The sequence below is a fragment of the Mesocricetus auratus genome, unplaced genomic scaffold, assembly GCF_017639785.1.
Source record: "Mesocricetus auratus isolate SY011 unplaced genomic scaffold, BCM_Maur_2.0 Super-Scaffold_100007, whole genome shotgun sequence".
Taxonomy (NCBI): domain Eukaryota; kingdom Metazoa; phylum Chordata; class Mammalia; order Rodentia; family Cricetidae; genus Mesocricetus; species Mesocricetus auratus.
This window is the reverse complement of record NW_024429191.1, coordinates 73,331,801-73,349,942: the sequence shown is the minus strand read 5'-3', so window position 1 is coordinate 73,349,942 and position 18,142 is coordinate 73,331,801. Positions and strand designations below refer to the sequence as shown.

Sequence of the window (18,142 nt, the reverse complement as noted above, 5' to 3'; positions counted from 1 at the left end):
GAACACAGAGTGAGCCCCGAATAGAACTGACACTTACTAGTCCTTCCCTTTCCCTTCTGTCTCAGGCTAACACCTTAGAAACAACCATGTAACTAGACCTAGAAGACATTATTTCCCACATTTGGGTATTTTCTGTATTAAGAATTTCTACTCATCTACCTGAACATCTTAGTCTTCTTAATTCCAACTTGCTGTTGTGAGGAATTTTTTCCCCTCCAAATCTTGCTTCCCATCAGGCAAGGGAATAACAGAGTATGTCCCAGCAAGAAGGACGAGTTATAGTCTCCTTCACGGTACTGTACAAAGTGCTGTGGTAAGGTCACCTGTCACTTGAGTGAAGTAACAGATCTGGTAGACTGTTTACTTTTCAAAATAATCTAACAATCAGTTACTGTCCATCTCCTCTCTTTCTCTGAGCCCACCAGAGACTATAAAACATATTTTACTAACTCATAAAAATGAACCTCTGTTCTCCTGGAATCTCTCTATTCTTTATTTTGCCAGTGAAAATAAAGTGAGGTTGCTATTATTGAAGGCACACAGCTTTTCCAGGCCAGCAAGTTATTGCTACTTAGCTCCACCACTATTTGGAAGTAAGAGGCTTCACTCATTACCAGGACCTGAACCATGCAAGCAAAACCATTTTCATACTGTTGAGCTGAACAGAAAGATGAAAATTCTCTACTTACTACCAAAAGGTTAATGAAGCTACTTGCTTACTTTACTCACTAATTCAAAGTCTCTTATTTCTTTATCCCAATTATTCTGAGAGAAGAACTTTGAAGATGCTACTCACTAGTTGATGAAATCCACTGCCTGAGTTTTCAGTTGATCTGCACTGTGGAGGTCAGCCAGGATGAGAATTTCTGCAGCGTTCTCCACGGAGAGGTTACTGCAGAGGGCATCCTCACACATAACCTTCAAACGCTCCAGGGCATACTGTAAAACAAGCAGTGCTGTCATCCAGCAGCCACCGCTCAGGGCTGACCACTACTGAAGCTGTTCTTTAGTGGCACTGCTGCGTAACTGGACATCTGAACAGAATTGCAGAGTGCAGGAAAAGCCACCACCACAGTTACAAAACATAACCACACTCTGAAGGCTAGTTGTTTAAGCTTGAGATGAATACATCTGAAATAAGGTAGGGGTAGCATTTATCAAATTCCAAAGTTTACCAGCTAGAAAATGGCAATCAAAGTAGTTTTTTTTTATCCCAACGCTCACTGTATAACCTGTCTTTCTTAAACAATCACCATCTACCCTGACAATGAGGCATTAGCCAGCTGCAAGCCAGCAGAACGTGATATCACAACTTCTACAGTCCTACTACTTACAGTCAGCTGAGCTAAATGCAGCTCACAGCTCTTTTTGCCTAAGCATCGTCACTACCCTGACAAGATACCCCAAATGACCCATCAAACTGTGAAAAGGGACCCTGTGATGATTTTCACCAGCATCTCTGCCACACCTTGCTCCTGAGTAAGGGTGAACCAAGGGCTTCTTTGAAATAGGAAAAGATAAATCAAGTCCTATTTTACTGGGGCTGAGGTTAAGATTTTCAGTGTAAATGGACAAAGCAGCAGAAACCCTGGTTCCAGTTTCAGTTTCAAAGCGTCTATTTTCTAAACAAACATCTGGAGACGGAAGGTCTAGGTTATGCTGGGCACACTGATCCAGCTGATTAGGTCCGACACTACTCTCCTACGTGAACTTACTGAAGAATAAAGAAGGCACGAAGCAAAATGTCATTAATTACTTCTCAGGAGAAGTATTTGCTAGGAGGGTTTCCAGGCTCTCTATAGGGCCCTGACCTTCAGGCCTCAGAATTTGATGACACAACGCCCCTCCAGGCTGAATCATGGCAATCAAACCAAGACAATTTTATTATAAATTTCAGGCAAGGAGGCATACCTGCTAGCACTGTGATCTCCTGGAGCCAAAAGGAGCTTTATTGGTTTTGGTGCCGCTTTAATTTCTTACATTTGAGTAACTGGAAAACAGTTTCCATGGAAAAGTGGAATGACACTAGACAAGCAAGAAATGAGGGTACTGGAAAAGTTGAGTAGATGCTCCGTCTTTCTGCAGTGATACTAGACCGTTCTACCCTCCTCTACACTCTTAAAAGGAGTCTGCTGTGAATAGCTCTGATCCCGCCTGCATAATTAGACCAAAGTAGCCACTCTTGTCTCTTGGGGGACAAAGTTTTTTTCTTAATTATGCTTCTGAAAACCCTGCCTAATGGCAGCACTTACTCAGGAGATTGAAATTGTGTCTCCCAGGCCTGGCCAGCATGTTTTGTTTTGTTTTTGGTCTAATTACACATGTCCCCAGGAGACTGGAAAGGCTCAGAAGAAGCTGTTTCAGCCTCCAGCGTAAATTCTAGATGTTTAGATCCTTCCATGAAAGACTTTTTTTACTGTTTTTCTAAACTCATAGTGAGGTATAAAGGTAAAGCATGCTTTTAAATGGGCTTTGGAGCGAAGACTGACCAGTAGAAAATTCTGAGTGGAATTTAAAAATGCACGCTACGGTTATCACCCCACCTCCCTCTATTTTCCTGAGACAGGGTTTCTCTGTGTAGCTCTGGATGTCCTAGAACTCACTCTGTAGACCAGGATGGCCTCAAACTCACAGAGACCCACCTGCCTTTGCCTCCTGAGTGCTGGGATTGAAGGCCTGCATACTACTACCCAGCAACTTCTCATTCATAAATTTGTAGCACTGTTGGAATTCAACTGCTTTCTTTTTTAGAATCAGAAAGAAACATGCTGCATTGAAACCCACCACCCAAGTGGCATTTCAGGCTAATTCCCATGCCCCATGCCCCAAAGGTCACCAGAAGCTTTGTGGCTGTGAATAAAAACCCAGAGACAGAGAAGCTTTTAACTTTGGCTCTAAGAATGTGTAACTTTAAGCTTCAGTGTTTCTGTCTAAAATGTGGGGGCTTCACAGTACTTGCCATTCTTACAGGACCTCAAAGATAAGAGAATAATGATCTGAGGTATATAAGCACAGTGACCATTTCATTGGAAACCAGAGGCAGATCAGACAGAACCATAGCAACTCTATGCAAGTGGGCTTGGGCCACAGCTATACCCATACTCAGGAACTAAGGATGGTAACTGTGAGGTCAAAATGAGCCGGGGTTACAGAGCAAACCCCTGTCTCAAAACAAACAAACAAACAAACAAACAAACAAACGAGCATCGGATTGTGCTAATCATACCAATCTTAAAGAGAATACTTCCTTACTATCTCTATGAAAACCAGGTTTCTCATAGTCAGAAATAAAGTTGACTAGAAGGGTATGGAGTTTTAATATTGCCAACTACTAATCAAGACTCAAAAGGTGATAACAAGAATAGTTACTATTCCAATCTTCATCAAGAGAAATGATTGGATTTATATGCCTCACATTCAGTAATACTCCAAAATGCTGATCAACACAGATAAAACCACTGTTGTAAGTCTAGGCACCCTCCTTTGTCCTCAGACACAAGGAAAGGTATAAGGAGAAGGAGACATTCTCCAGGGCAAAACCTGGAAAGGCTTTGGTGCTCTTAGCTAGAGCAACTTTTTCCTCAGAAAAGTACTAGAACTCAAACCCAACTGGAAGAGGCAGCACCTCACCAAGTATCTGCTCTCTCGCAAGGTCTACGGCTGGCAGCTTAAGGGAGCCCCTTTAACTCTTCCACATCAGCCGCTCCTGCCTAACACACAGGGAGTACTTCTACAGGGCAAATCCCAACTTTCCCGTCCATCCCACAAGGCCGATCTGCACAGGACCCAGCACATAGGCAGGTAGCCTCTGGGCCCCAGCTCATGTCCTCTACAATGAAGTCAGTTCCCACTGTGTTCTGAGGTCCTCTGATCAGAAGTGAGCCTTTTGAGAAAAGTGCTTCCAGGGTCAGCTAAGTTGGAGGAATGCTGTCTATATTTATTTACTTTCAGAAAACTCTCAGCCAAGTGTGATGGCCCTCACACTGGGGAGGCAGAGGCAGGAGGATCTCTGTGAGTTAGGGGCCAGCCAGAGCTGCATAGAGAGACTCAGTCTCAAGGGGGAAGACAGGAGAAGAGAACAAACTTTCAATGCACATTAAGAGTCTCTAGATTCTGAGGAGTCCTGCAGGAAAATGGTTTAGTAACCAGATGCTGATAAAAGGGCTTCCACCCCCCTTTCATTTGTTTCTTTTGAGACAGGGTTTCTTCGTGTGGCCTTGTCTGCCTTGGAACTAGTTCTGTAGACCAGGCTGGCCTGAAACGCACAACAATCTGCCTGCCTCTGCAAAGGCATGTGCCACCACTGCCCCGGTATTTTCTCTCTTTAAAATTACATTTATTTGAAAAAAAAAAAAAGAAGTCAAAAAAACAAAACAAAACAAAGCCAGGCAGTGGAGGTGCACACCTTTAATTCCAAAACTTGAGAGGCAGAGGCAGAGGCAGCAGATCTTATTTGAGTTTAAGGCCAACCTGATGAGTTCTAGAACAGCCAGGGCAACACAGAGAAACTCAAAAATAGACTGGAAAAAAATCACATCTATTTATTTATTTATTTAGTGAGTGGAGCATATGTTTGGAGGTCAGAGGACAACTTGTGAGCATCAGCTCCTACCTTCTGTGGGTTCTGGGAACGGCACTCTGATCAGATCCTCAGGCAAAGCACAGGCCCAAGACTATATAGTGTTTTGTTTTGTTTATTAATAAGTTTGACTATGTTAATGAAGTAAGAAATATCTTGAAAATTATAAAGTACAGTCCAAATGTTAGAATTACCTTCCTTGATGGGGTTAAATTCAGGATAAAATAAGAAGAGGAGTGACTATTCCATAGTTTGGGTGACCCTGATAGCCTACCATTTAGAACATGACACCTTTAGTACCAAGAGGTTACTACTATGTTGGAACAACATGTATAAATAAGATTGTCCTGCCTAATTAAGATGCATGTATGCTCACTTCATCCACGATACAGCTCATAAGCCCTTTCACAAAACTGAAGAGGTCACAGGAACACCTGGTCCTGCCGTTATTTCCCTGCTCTTTCTTATCTTACCTTGTCAGCAGCTGCCAGCAAATCATCAGCCATTTTGTCAAGGTTTGGTGCCTTCCCCGTATAAATGAAGCACATCATTTCCTTAAAAACTTCAGGCTCCACATCATTAATCTCAACCCGATTCTATGCCAGAAAAGTCAAAAATGAGAAACTTTCCAAGAGAACAAAATTCCTAAACTATATTTATGATTTTACGTTTTGGTAAGGAAAGAAGCTTGTTTGAGTTAAAGCCTAACATGATAGAAAATACCTCCTCACTATTCTCTCTCATGATTGCTTACTATAATTGCTTTCCCATCATTGTATGCTACCTTTATTTTCTCAAAGACAGTAGCAAAACAACTACATGTTTTTGTTGTTTGTTTGTTTGACTTTCTAGTATCTTTAACCCAAACCACTGAGGTCACCTGCTGAACAGTAAGTCCACTCCACCTGGGACATTCCCAGACCACCCGTCTGCTTTCAAAAGGGGTCTGTTCAAGAAACTACTTTAATAACATGGCAAGAAAAAGACAGGAAAATAAATATTCCAGACAGGGAAATAAGCCCTTTCACAAAACTGAAGAGGTCACAGGAACACCTGGTCCTGCCATTATTTCCCTGACTATAACCACTGGATTAAAAAGATGCATGTCGATCATTCTGTTACATACCTTTTTGCTCTCCTCCATCTCATGTTCAAACATGGCACTGAAAACTGGAGACCGAGCTACAAAGTGAGAGGGAAACAACGAGGTTATCGCATGGGAACTGCTCAATTATCCCAGCGATAATGATGACCTTTGTTCTTCCTGTCTCATTCCCAAGGAAATGCTCTTGACCTCAAATCACAGCACAATTATAAAACATTATGTTTTCAAAGCATTTCTTTGCCTCTATTTTAATCATCCACATTTTAAGGAAATTATTTATCTGCGTTGGACAACAACATTACTTGTGTAGACTTAGAAGTTCAAATGGAAGGTACTCTATGGTCTGAGCAGGATTTCTAATACCTGGACTTTTTGCCTAGAACAATGAATGGCACCTCTATAGAAACCACACGGGCCTTTCCAACTTGGGCCCGGCAAAATGGCTCCCGCAAAGAAGGGTGGCGAGAAGAAGAAGGGCCGTTCTGCCATCAACGAGGTGGTGACCCGAGAGTACACCATCAACATCCACAAGCGCATCCATGGCGTAGGCTTCAAGAAGCGTGCTCCTCGGGCACTCAAAGAAATCTGGAAATTTGCCATGAAAGAGATGGGAACTCCAGATGTGCGCATTGATACCAGGCTCAATAAAGCAGTCTGGGCCAAAGGAATAAGGAATGTTCCATACCGTATCCATGTACGATTGTCCAGAAAACGTAACGAGGATGAGGACTCACCAAACAAGTTGTACACATTGGTAACCTAAGTGCCTGTTACCACATTCAAAAATCTACAGACAGTCAATGTGGATGAGAACTAACCTGCTGAATGTCAAATAAAGTTGGAGAACTGCCAAAAAAAAAAAAAAAAAAAAAAAAGAAACCACACGGGCAGAAGGTCAAGAGCTGGACTCAATGGCATGCACCAGCTTATGATGAACATTTATAGCAAAGTGTCTGTTCCACCAGCTATATGTTCTCAGTGCAGTTGCTCTCATCCCTAAAACTCTGAAAGAGCCTTAGATGACACAATGGGTTATGGCCCTTCAAAGCTCTTTTGTTTGGTAAAACTATCCTTCTTAACCTTTAATTTCTTTCATCACAGAAAATTCAGTTTTCCTTTTTAAAAATGGGAATGAAGAAAAAGGCCAAGAAACAGTGCTATGGCCCATGTACTTTCTATGAACATCCGTGAAACATCATACATTCACACAAAAATAAGTAAACTTAGTTTCAACCATGAAAAGTAATAAGAGAACTCAAGTTTTTTTCATGTTGCTGAATAAATCAGGGGTTGGGTCAAAGTTGAAACTCAAAACCTAGTACCTAAGAGTGGAAAAACAGAGAGTGGGTAGGAAGGTGAACTAATTTTAGCTCTGCCATTTTCTAACCATTTTCTTTTTTTCTTTTTTTTTTGGTTTTTTGAGACAGGGTTTCTCTGTATTGTTTTGGAGGCTGTCCTGGAATCGGCTCTGTAGACCAGGCTGGCCTCGAACTCACAGAGATCCGCCTGCCTCTGCCTCCCGAGTGCTGGGATTAAAGGCGTGTGCCACCAATGCCCGGCCTAACCATTTTCTTGATAAAATCATTTAACCCTCTAAACCATTTACCCCTGCTTCTTCTGCATACACACACACACACACACACACACACACACACAAAACACATAGTGGCACACACCTGTAAGGCAGGAGAATTCTGAGTTTGAGGTCAGCCTGGGTTACATAGCAGAAATTTCCCACCACTTTTTAGCATTTTAAATGTGAACTTCGGCATTTTAATCTATTTCAGAAGGTTATTTATTCCCAGGTTCTCATCTCAGAAGAGTTACAGACTACATGGTGCTCAGGGACTGGTGCTTACTACAAAGGGAAGGGTCCATAGCAGCAGGTGGGGCTTAGAAAGTCATCAGTAGGCAGACCACAGCTGATGCAATGGAACAGCATCCCAACGAGAATAGCAGGATCCTGAAGCAGATCGGTAGGTAGATGTTTGAAGGAACAGGTGAAGAGGAGGAAGGGAAGGCACACAGGAGAAATAGCTGGAGCAAGCAGGAGACACAGCTTGGCGATGGAGTGCTTGATGAGCATATGTGGGGTCTAGGGTTTGACGCCCTGAACCATAAGGGGAAAGAACAAGGTAGTCAAAGAACCAGGAGAAAACTGGAGCTCGAAGTCAAGTAGTGTATGATCTGTAGCCGCTCACACTTAGGAACTAGCAGGTAGCTCACATAACTTGGGAAAAGTGCTTTCCTGACAAGGAGGTGAGGTGAGGACAATGTGGGGATAGGAAGTAGACAGCAAATGTGCTACCTCAAGAAATTTAGCTCAGAGTATGTGGGGAGAAAGCACATACACCGAGAGAATGAGGTTTCTAGGAAGATAGGGCGGGATTCAGAGAACAGAAGTATACTAAACAATCATTCTGCAGTTGAGGGATACCTCCTTGCCACTGAGAAGGCAGCTGAGGGAACAGTAGTCAAGGAAGTTCCAACAAAAAGGTGTCTTGGAAGGAAATGTGGGCAAAGGGGTTGGAGGAGGCTAGAAGGGAATGGGAGAAGTTTGAAACATCTACTGTTGGGAAATAAAAAGGAAGCTGACTGCGTCTACAGAAAGACGCACTGGGGGTGGGGTGGGAAAGCTGACAAAGTGCTTGCTGTACAAAGCATGAGGGCCTGTTTGGATCCCTAGTACCCACTTAAAAGCCAGGCGTACATCTGTAACACCAGCACTGGATGAGGTCATGGGAGGGACACAGTGGACACTTGGACTTCATTGGTCAGTCTGCCCAGTAAAAATGGTGAGTTCCATGTCAGAGAAACCATATCTCAAAAAGTAAGGCAGAGAGCAACGGAAGAAGACATTCAACTTCTGGCCTCTGTACATGTATTTGTTTTGTTTTTGTTTTTTGAGACAAGGTTTCTCTGTGGCTTTGGAGGCTGTCCTGGAACTAGCTCTTGTAGACCAGGCTGGTCTTGAACTCACAGAGATTCGCCTGCCTCTGCCTCCCGAGTGCTGGGATTAAAGGCATGCGCCACCACTGCCCAGCTGTACATGTATTTGTAATGTACTTGCATAGACATGTGCAAAAACATGCTTGAACCACACACACAAGCAAGAAACAAACATGGGAGGGAGGGAGGGAGGGAGGGAGGGAGGGAGGGAGGGAGGGAGGGAGGAGCATGTTGAGGGCCTCACTGTACAGGCAGACACTAGTCTGAGTTACTCACTTCCTTCAGCATTGACATAAATACTTAGGTGAGGCAAAGAATGGGAAGTGGTCACATTAGACAGCTTGAGTAATCTCAGGTGTAAACCTTAGAATGAGGAGCATTGGGAAGAAGTATGTTACTTGGAGAGTCACACAATACTCTCACATGCTCTGTGTTCTGCAGAGCAGTGTGTAGTTATTGTTCCCCTTTCTATAAGGTGAAGTCAGCCCTCTCTCAGTTCCTCCTCTGGGTGAGTCTTACTGGTCTTAAAGACCAAGGACCTGATAGAACAAGACCTGATCCTCTGGGTGAGTAGCAACAGTCTCATTCTTCTTGTATGTTTATAGTGAAGAGACAACTTAACCAGCCGAGGATTAGGTCTCAGCTTGATAATACTTAGTCCCTTGACCAGAATCCTCCCCACTGCATCCAAAGCCCAACAGGGACCTACCACCTGCTCTTAGGTACTCTGAAAGCTACCTTCCCAGTGCAAAGCTATATAATATTTTTGTATAACTATCATTTATATTTTGAAAATGGAGCCTAAGAGTTCACTCTTGAGACAAACCAGAAATGCTATTTTTATGGAAAGTAACCTTTTTGGCTATAAGAACTGTCTTCAGAATATAAAAATACAGTCTAGGTATGGTGGCATATGCCTATTATTCTAGCACTGGAGGTAGAAGTGGGGTTAGGACTGAAAGTTTGAGGACAGTCTGTGATAACATAGCAAATTCCAGGTCAGCCTAAGCTACAAAGTAAGATCAAAATGGAAATGAACTTTGAAAATATATTTTAGGTGCAGAGTTCAAAAGTTGAAGTTCTTCCAAAGGCAATTTTGCAGACTCTATTTTTCCTATTGCCTCAAAATTATAAAGTGAACCATGAATAAATACCAACCTGCTAGGATAGCCTTGTGAGCCTGGAATTCTTGGCCAGCCACACACAAGCAGCAGTCTGTGAATCGGGAATTCTCCCACAACCCTCCTAACTCATCTGCCAGCCGGCATTCGGGAACCTTTACCATGTTCATGGTATTCTGTCCAGAAATATTGACAGAATCTTGTACTACGCTCACCTGTGGAATATAAGGAGACAGAAACAAAGCTTTTGTTACCAGCAGGTGGAGAGAGAGTTTCTGTACAGTGCTACAAAAGATTTAGATACCACATTTTCACATTTTCTTGAAACAACCTCCACAAATCAAGAGTTTCTCCTTTGTATCAATTTCCTCACTTATTATAATCACTTTTGGGGGCGGGGTTGAAACAGGGTTTCTCTGGAGCTTTGGAGCCTGTCCTGGACCTCATTCTGTAGACCAGACTGGCCTCGAACTCACAGAGATCCACCTGCCTCTGCCTTCCGAGTGCTGGGATTAAGGGTGTGCGACACCAACTCCAGGCACCATAAGTTTTACATCTAAATTCAGTCATCTGTGACAATGTCATTCAAGATGACTGGCTGCAGCTTACACATGTGCTTATACTCATGGAACAGGTTCCAACTTCCCCCTCTGACTTCAGTAGCATGTTTCAACTAGCTGAATTAATTCAACCTAGATAGAAACCAAGCTAAATTTTTAGATGGGTTAGTGAAAGTCAGCTGTTAGGATAACAATTACAAGGATTTACAATCACATTAACATTATAAAATATGCTAGCCATTAAACAAAAAATAACACCCTACAAAGTAGTCATGCACCCAACAACCACTGTGTTTCATTTCCTGCAACACATGTTAGAAAAGTTAAAGCAGAACTCAAGCCTTGAGAATTAACTCCCTGCTCTTCCAGTGCTAAGAATCTGATGAGAAAGACAGTTTAAGAACATCCTTGATGACCCAGATTTCTTTTGTCCTTCAAGAGCAAATCATCCTTTAACTGTAGTCATAAACCCAGAGGCAAAGTTAATGCTTGAACTAAATGACCTATAATCCCTTCTGTGTAAGAGTAAGATATTTACTACCTTGTCAAGAAAATTATTCATTTGTTTAAAACTATTATGATCTTGCACAAGGAGGCAGCCAAGTTAATCAATTATGAATATGCTCAGCATTAGAGCACATTTATCAGGGACAAATTATAACAATATTTTAATAACCCAGGACCCAGCACAAACCACCCCACAGAGATCCTCTCGTGTTCTTTGTAAGATTTCTAATTTGGTTCAACCATTTGGTCATATTAGCATCCTCAATTCTTTGATATAATATTAACACTAAAAGTAAAAGTTGTCTGTTCCCAGTTATAGTTCTAAATACTGATTAAAAAAAAAAAAAGACCAATTAAATCCAACTTCCTCATAGGGAAATGCAGGAATCCCCAGGGATGGCCAATGTCGAGAATGGAGAAGGATTTTGGCACTATGTTTCTAGTTTGAATTAAACCAGGCTGACAGGAGCCCAAAATCATTAACACTTAATGGCAATTGAGTAGACTGGGTAAAATGAATTGGCAAAAGCTAAGCTGAATTCCAAATGAAATATGGTTACCAGTGGACTTTCTGCTGGATAGATACATGCTTAGTAATGAGTGGGGCCCAAAGACTGTGGACACCTCTTAGTAGGGCGATTCTTTTCTCTGGACACAGACAGGAACACAGCAGGCAGGAGAATGTACCTTTACTGCCTGAGCCAGGCTTGTTCTGTAGATATATGGATGCTTGGAATCTCCAGAGCCCTAAATGTCTGGCACCTCTTACCAACATTAAATACGCTTAATTAAAAATAAATTTTAAATGGCACTCAGAAATGAGTCTTTAGAGCCCAAACTTTTAACTTAGAGAGGGATTGTTTTCCTCTGCAAATGATGATGCTAAAATGAGACCATTTTGAGAAAAATGAAAGATTTTTTATGCCTATAAAGTTGACTATGGAGACTCATTCAGAACTGCAGCTGTGAAGATGACGTGACTGTGACATTTATGTCGTCTTATAAATGAATGCATGAAAATGTCTCAGGAAGGCTGTATAATCTCCAAAGTTTCAAGTTATGGGAGGGTCTCACTTTTAAAATCAACTTCTCTTTCTTCTTCTTTTTTTTTTGAGACAGGGTTTCCTGTGGCTTTGGAGGCTGCCCTGGAACTAGCTCTTGTAGACCAGGCTGGCCTCGAACTCACAGAGATCCACCTGCCTCTGCCTCCCGAGTGTTGGGATTAAAGGCGTGTGCTACCATTGCCTGGCTGGTCTGGTTTTTTGAGGCAGTGTTTCTCTGTGTAGCCCTGGCTGTCCTGGAACTTACTCTGTAGACCAGGCTGGCCTCGAACTCAGAAACTCATCTGCCTCTGCTTCCTAAGTGTAGGATTAAAGGTATGGGCTACCAGGAGGTGGAGAGATGGCTTAGTGGTTAAGAGTACTGGTTGTTCTCTCAGAGGACCCAGGTTTAATTCCCAGCACCTGCATGGCAGCTCACAACTGTCTGTAACTTCAAGATCTGACACCCTCACACACAGAATGTAATATAGGTTGTTTCGAACCTAATGTTTAACCCCATTTTATCAGTTATCAATAAATACAATATAACTTGTGTTTAAAAAGTAAAAAGGTGTGGGCTACCATGCCTGGTTTCAACTTCTCTTTCTTTCTTTCTTTCTTTCTTTCTTTCTTTCTTTCTTTCTTTCTTTCTTTCTTTCTTTCTTTCTTTTTGTTTTTTGAGACAGGTTTTCTCTGTATTGTTTTGGAGGCTGTCCTGGAACTCGCTCGGTAGACCAGGCTGGCCTCAAACTCACAGAAATCTGCCTGTCTCTGCCTCCCAAGTGCTGGGATTAAAGGCGTGCGCCACCAACGCCCGGCTCAACTTCTCTTTGTTAAAAAAGGAAATTACAAAATAAAAAAAATTAAAAAGGAAGTTTCATAAACGACTAAGGACTGTCATCCACATAAATAGGGAAATCCCTGGAAACATTTAGTACCTATCAAAGACTAAGGACTGTCAAATCTTGTACATTCATCTCCATAAAAGGGAAAAATCCATGAAAATCACTTTGATGTCTATGCAATTAAAAATTGAAAAAATTAAGGAAACACCACACTGCTTTTTGTGTAGCACATCATTTGAAGCAGCCTGCCTCCCAAGTGCTGGGGTTACAGGTGTGTGCTACCACGCTTGGCCAAAACCAAGTAAATCTTAAACAAAGGATAGAGAATATTATAAAAAGGGAAGTAACTGCCTCATTCTTTGGTCATGGGACAAGTATTCAGTATAAGGAAACAGCACATACAGGTTATCTTCTAGTTCCTGAGATATTAGAGTGGGTTGTGGATTTACTAAATAAACATGTTTTATAACATACAAAGGTGCTTCATATCAAGCTAACATCTTTGTAGGTCAAGAACAATCAACTATTGGTTGTTCCACACAGCGCAATTAATGCATAACAACAATTCATTAATAAAAAGGGAAAAATGAATAGACATATTTATTTAAAATTGGGCAAAAAATACACATTCCCAGACAACCAAAGGAATATTCTATGTATGGAAAGGATATTTTAAGAGTATAAAATAATGTCTGGATATTTTACAAGTAGTTTTCATATGGTGTTTCCTATTTCATCTTAATTGTCAGCTTACAATGAGGACTCTTCTATCTGCATAGGCGAAGAAGGGGGAATGCATGCATCCTCACTGCTAAAGAGTATTTGTTTTATATAATTAACTGGAAAGGGTTAACAGAAGCTGAAAATTTTCAGAGATTTTCTATGGCCCAAATTATTAAGGAGAAAATTAAAAATATAATTTAAACATGCTTTGTATGTTCTCTCGTTCATTACCAAAGTAAATACTCTCTATTAAGAAAACTTGGGAGAGTCCTTGCTCTCTTGGGTGAATGGCATTCAGCTCCACTTAGTACAGCACTGCAGACAAGAAGTGGGAAATGGAGAGCTGACATGGCCTTGACATTAATTTGCTGTACAATGTTAGGAAAAATTACCTGACCTCCCGAAGCACTGCTTCTCTCTGTGTAACAAGAAATGAAGAAAACAGAACTAACCTAGCTCAAAGGACTGTGGTAAGGGATGATTCAAGAAATGCTTAGAAAACATTTAAGTATGTTAATTAAACAAATTCAACTTGGAAGAAGCGCCATATTTTCTAATAGACAAAACTCACTGAGAACTGAACGTGAACCCCATGTGGCACATTACAAACAAGACCACCCACCTGGTACTTTCAGTTTACAATCTATCTCACTTAAGCATTCAGTAGCAGTAATACCACTGAAATAAAAGCCAAACAGGCACAAGAATGGTTCTCAGTCTTTACTTTCAGACTCCCTGTGACCTCTGGGAGCACCAAGAATCTTTGAAGCAGCTGCACTTAGTGCACACTGGGATAAGCAATGCAGTATCTGATCGACTAAGGGAACAATGCAATGCAGTGGGTACTCGCAACTAAATTTCCATGTGGTTATCATATCATAAAAACCTCTAAATAATTAGAAAATAATGAAAACAGTAGAACATAAAATATAAGCAGGAATTAAAATAAATTTGCGTACAAATATTCCACTGATACAAGGGAAACAGGTCAAAGGAACAGGATTTACATGGAAAATGGTCTAGCTGTGAAAAGTGCTAAGAACTTGGATGAAATGCAGACATTTTAAAAACCCACACATCCAATATACACCCCCACGCAACTGTCTTGCAGTGTTGAATGCTACTAAGTCCACAGAGAGCCTTGGAACAGGAATGAATCTCACTAGGCACAAGACCAAGTACGAGAAGCAACACTCAGCACCTGTGGCCAACTGGGAAGTGTGAGAGGAACAGATGGCACACCTGGTTCTATGGCGAGAAACCACGGCATCAGCAGAACCCAGCAGACGTTTCCCCGTTCAACATCTCCTCATTTCCAACGTGTCATCTCACTTCCCTTCTAAGTCAGTAAGGCAAATCTAAACTTAACCACAGGATTTCTCCTAAGAGAATTTCATATGGGGAAGTGAAGAGAGACTGCTGGAACTCAGCCTTAGACCTAACCACAGGATAAGAGTAACCAAGTGAGGGCAGGCCAAACAGTTTCCAAACCACAGATCAAATCCAGGGGTCGGAGCACTGGGACAGTATGGGGAAAAGGAAGAAGCACACTACAAAAGGATGAGCCCCACCGCTATAGGATTGAAAATGCTGCAATGCTGGTCACGGCACTGTCTAATATGTCAGGGGAATGGTTAGAGAAGATTCTCTTCAGAGAGAAGTTTAAAGACTGGCTTTCATTTACAACAAAATTACAATTTTCCACTGTCTTAAAGTTTTTTTCTTGAGATATAAGTCTTCAGCACTCAGGAGGCTAAGCAGGATGACAGCGGTGAGCTTGAGGCCAGCCTGGGCTACTGAGATACCTGCTTTTAAAAAACCAGAGGGGGAAAAAAGACAACCCATAAATCCCTAGGACAGGCAACAAGAAAAGATTGAAACTGATGCTGTTTATACCTCAAACAAGCCATATAGTTAATCCTCATTGTTCTACTCAGGCAAGTAAGTGTAACCTGCAACTAGCAGGACTTACATGAAATTCACATTTCAAGTTCATTAAACATAAAAGTGCCATATTTCACATATTTATACAGATGCTCGTACTCTACCATTTCTTTCATTTACTCTGCAATTAAAATGGAGCAGAATGGCTATTATGCAAACTAAATTTTACCTTTCCAGTGTACAAAGTTTTCTAATCATTAGCAATTATTTGTTGTAATCCACAAGCCTGCTACTGCTGGCCATGCTTCTTTCACGAAAGGGAAAGAGTCCTAAGGGACAGTTCTTGGACTGCACAGGTGTGCTATGCCTTTGGAACGGTCATTAACTCACAATGCAAGCCTATTATTTGATGAGCTAGCTGGCATTGGGACACCTGCCTGCACTCTGCCTCATCAAGTACAAAACCATTTGCTTTGCTCTCCGAAAGCAGTTCCCTGCCTATGAGATATACAGGGACAGAATACTCCAGTTTACTGGGTAGAAATTTTATTTATCTACCCCAAGTTTCATGCATTTCTAAATGTATGGAAAATGGCACGAAATAACTCCTTACAATATACAGTACCAGCTGGGCGTTGGTGCCCTTTAATCCCGGCACTCGGGAGGCAGAGGCAGGCGGATCTCTGTGAGTTCGAGGCCGGGCTGGACCGATAGCCTCCAAAACAATACAGAGAAACCTTGTCTTGAAAAAACCAAAAAAATAAAAATAAAAAATAAAAAATAACCCAAATACCCATTTTAAGAATCCCCTTTCAATGGGATCCTGGGTCAAGGAATTTTTCTAAGCTTTTCCAAGGGCTCTTAGGCCTCTGGTGAGAGACACTGACCCTTCAATCTGATGACAGCTGACTCTCCCCCTCTAAGGTACAAGTTTTTAAAGCTTTCACCCTAGAAAAAGTGGCCCCTCATTTTCCTATATCATAATGATCCCTGCAAGATAAACCATGAACACATAACTCCTGCAACGAGCCACCTAGTCCAAAGAGCAGACAAGTACCTGTCATCTAAGAAGGAGCTGGGGAGTTGAAGCAACATACACACATTTAGTTGCAGTGCTGGCCACTGCTCAGCTTAAAGTGTCAGCCCTTCCAAATACTATTTGGACCCCTTACTCCCCAAAAAGTGAAGATCCTGACTCAAGCAACTCAAAACTGACAGATACAATCTTTGTTCTTATGAACAGTAACAAGTGGAGAGCCCAGGGGCCAACAACCTTGAAATCATAAGGCAGTTCGATCAGTCACATAAATAACATTTGTACAGAACCACTCCCCTTGGGGATTTTTCTCATTCCACATCCTTGACACAATACAATTAAGTCTACCAATACACATCAGGTCAGGGAATTGCCAGTCTCAAAGCAGGGCAAAAGGACTTACCTCGCAGAAGAGGGTGAGCTTGTCATCAGGGAGAAGTCCATTGGCCTCGTCCAAGAGAAAATCTCTACGAATGAATTTTTTGAATCCCCAGTCTTTGCCTTGCACAAACCTATAAGCTCGCTGACTCTCTGGAATGAAAAAGAGAGTCATATTTAGACCAGCTCAAATCTACAACTTAGCAGTGTATGAAGTTACTGGATGTGAAAGTAGAGAAACATTTACCCATAGCTTTGGTTTCTTCTCCCTTGGCATTCAGGATGGAGAACTTGAACTTTGCCCGAACTTCACTCTTTGGACAGCTGACCAATAACAGGTAAAGTGACAGGTAATCTTTGCTTTCTTCGTCTAGCCCTTTTGGGTTTACTCGCAAACACCTGCCCAACACAGAAGCAAATGTGGATCAAAAGAATCCTTATGGCTCCTGAAGTCTAGCATGGAACATCAGAATCCAGAGGAGAAGTGTTTCTGTTGCTGCTGTTGTTAGGTTTTGTTTTTATAGTCTAAGCTCCTTACAGGGAAACTGATTCAATAGAAACTGGAAAACAATTTTTCTATGCCAATTTGGATCAGCTTTTAAAAAATAGACAAAAATAAAAGGACATCCATATCTCCACCATTTCCTTTATAATTGTCAAATTATTAACCTATTTTAGCTTAAAACATTTAAAAATTTTTCAGATTAGTCTGCTTTTCATTTATCAGCCTCAGAAAATATAGTCCTTAGTTTCTCATGAAGAAATCATTTTTTAAAAAGTCAGAGAGACTTTTAGTAACACTGTGGGAGAAAACTGTGTTCTGAAGATGTACCTACAATAGTACACATTCTTTTTTGTTTGTTTGCTTTTCTAAACAGGGTTTCTCTGTGTTAACAGCGCTGGCTGTCCTGGAACTCCCTATGTATACCAGGCTGGCTTTGAACTCACAGAGATCTGCCTACTTCTGGCTCCACGAGTACTGGGATTAAAGGCACGTGTCACCATGCCTGGCTGATACTTTTTTATAGATATTTTAGTGTGTGTGTGTGTGTGTGTGTGTGTGTGTGTGTGTTGCCTGTGGAGGTCAAATACATGGGATTCCTCTGGAGCAGGAATCTGGTGGTTGTGAGCCATTTAATGTGTGTGCTAGGAACCAAACTCAGATCCTCTTCCAGAGTAGCAAGTATTCTTACCTGCTAAGCCATTTCTCTAGCCTCCAGCAATTATATTTTAAGATTTAAAATAACAGAGGCATTGTGGATGAAGCAGAGATAAAAGTAAAACTCTTATTTGATAGGGGAATGTTCTTTGCTTGGCTTCTAAATAAGAATATGAGATGCCAATCTGTTAAGGATGATTCAAAACAGAATTTAGACAGAACTTAATAGGTTCAACCGAGTTAAGTTGTAAATGTC

At 41.5% G+C, this 18,142-nt stretch overlaps 2 protein-coding genes across 3 annotated transcripts in view; one reads left to right on the top strand and one right to left on the bottom strand.

Moving 5' to 3' along the window:
* LOC101840016 (speckle type BTB/POZ protein) overlaps positions 1–18,142 on the bottom strand; it is a 77,622-nt gene that overhangs the window by 1,684 nt on the left and 57,796 nt on the right. For both annotated transcript variants that reach the window (XM_040749546.1, XM_040749545.1), the window contains 6 exons: positions 16,975–17,126; positions 16,753–16,880; positions 9,792–9,969; positions 5,706–5,761; positions 5,053–5,175; positions 797–939 (listed from right to left, as the gene is read on the bottom strand). In XM_040749546.1, coding sequence (XP_040605480.1) covers positions 797–939; positions 5,053–5,175; positions 5,706–5,761; positions 9,792–9,969; positions 16,753–16,880; positions 16,975–17,126 — 780 coding nt within the window. The remainder of the gene's footprint in view (positions 1–796; positions 940–5,052; positions 5,176–5,705; positions 5,762–9,791; positions 9,970–16,752; positions 16,881–16,974; positions 17,127–18,142) is intronic.
* Positions 6,101–6,534, top strand: LOC101825069 (60S ribosomal protein L31). The gene has a single exon (XM_013117597.3). It carries the CDS (start codon positions 6,124–6,126, stop codon positions 6,445–6,447), a length of 324 nt encoding a protein of 107 aa, XP_012973051.1. The 5' UTR covers positions 6,101–6,123; the 3' UTR covers positions 6,448–6,534.

What these genes read in the sequence shown, in the direction of transcription:
- LOC101825069 (XM_013117597.3), top strand. Translation starts at nt 6,124, where the DNA reads ATGGCTCCCGCAAAGAAGGGTGGCGAGAAGAAGAAGGGCCGTTCTGCC.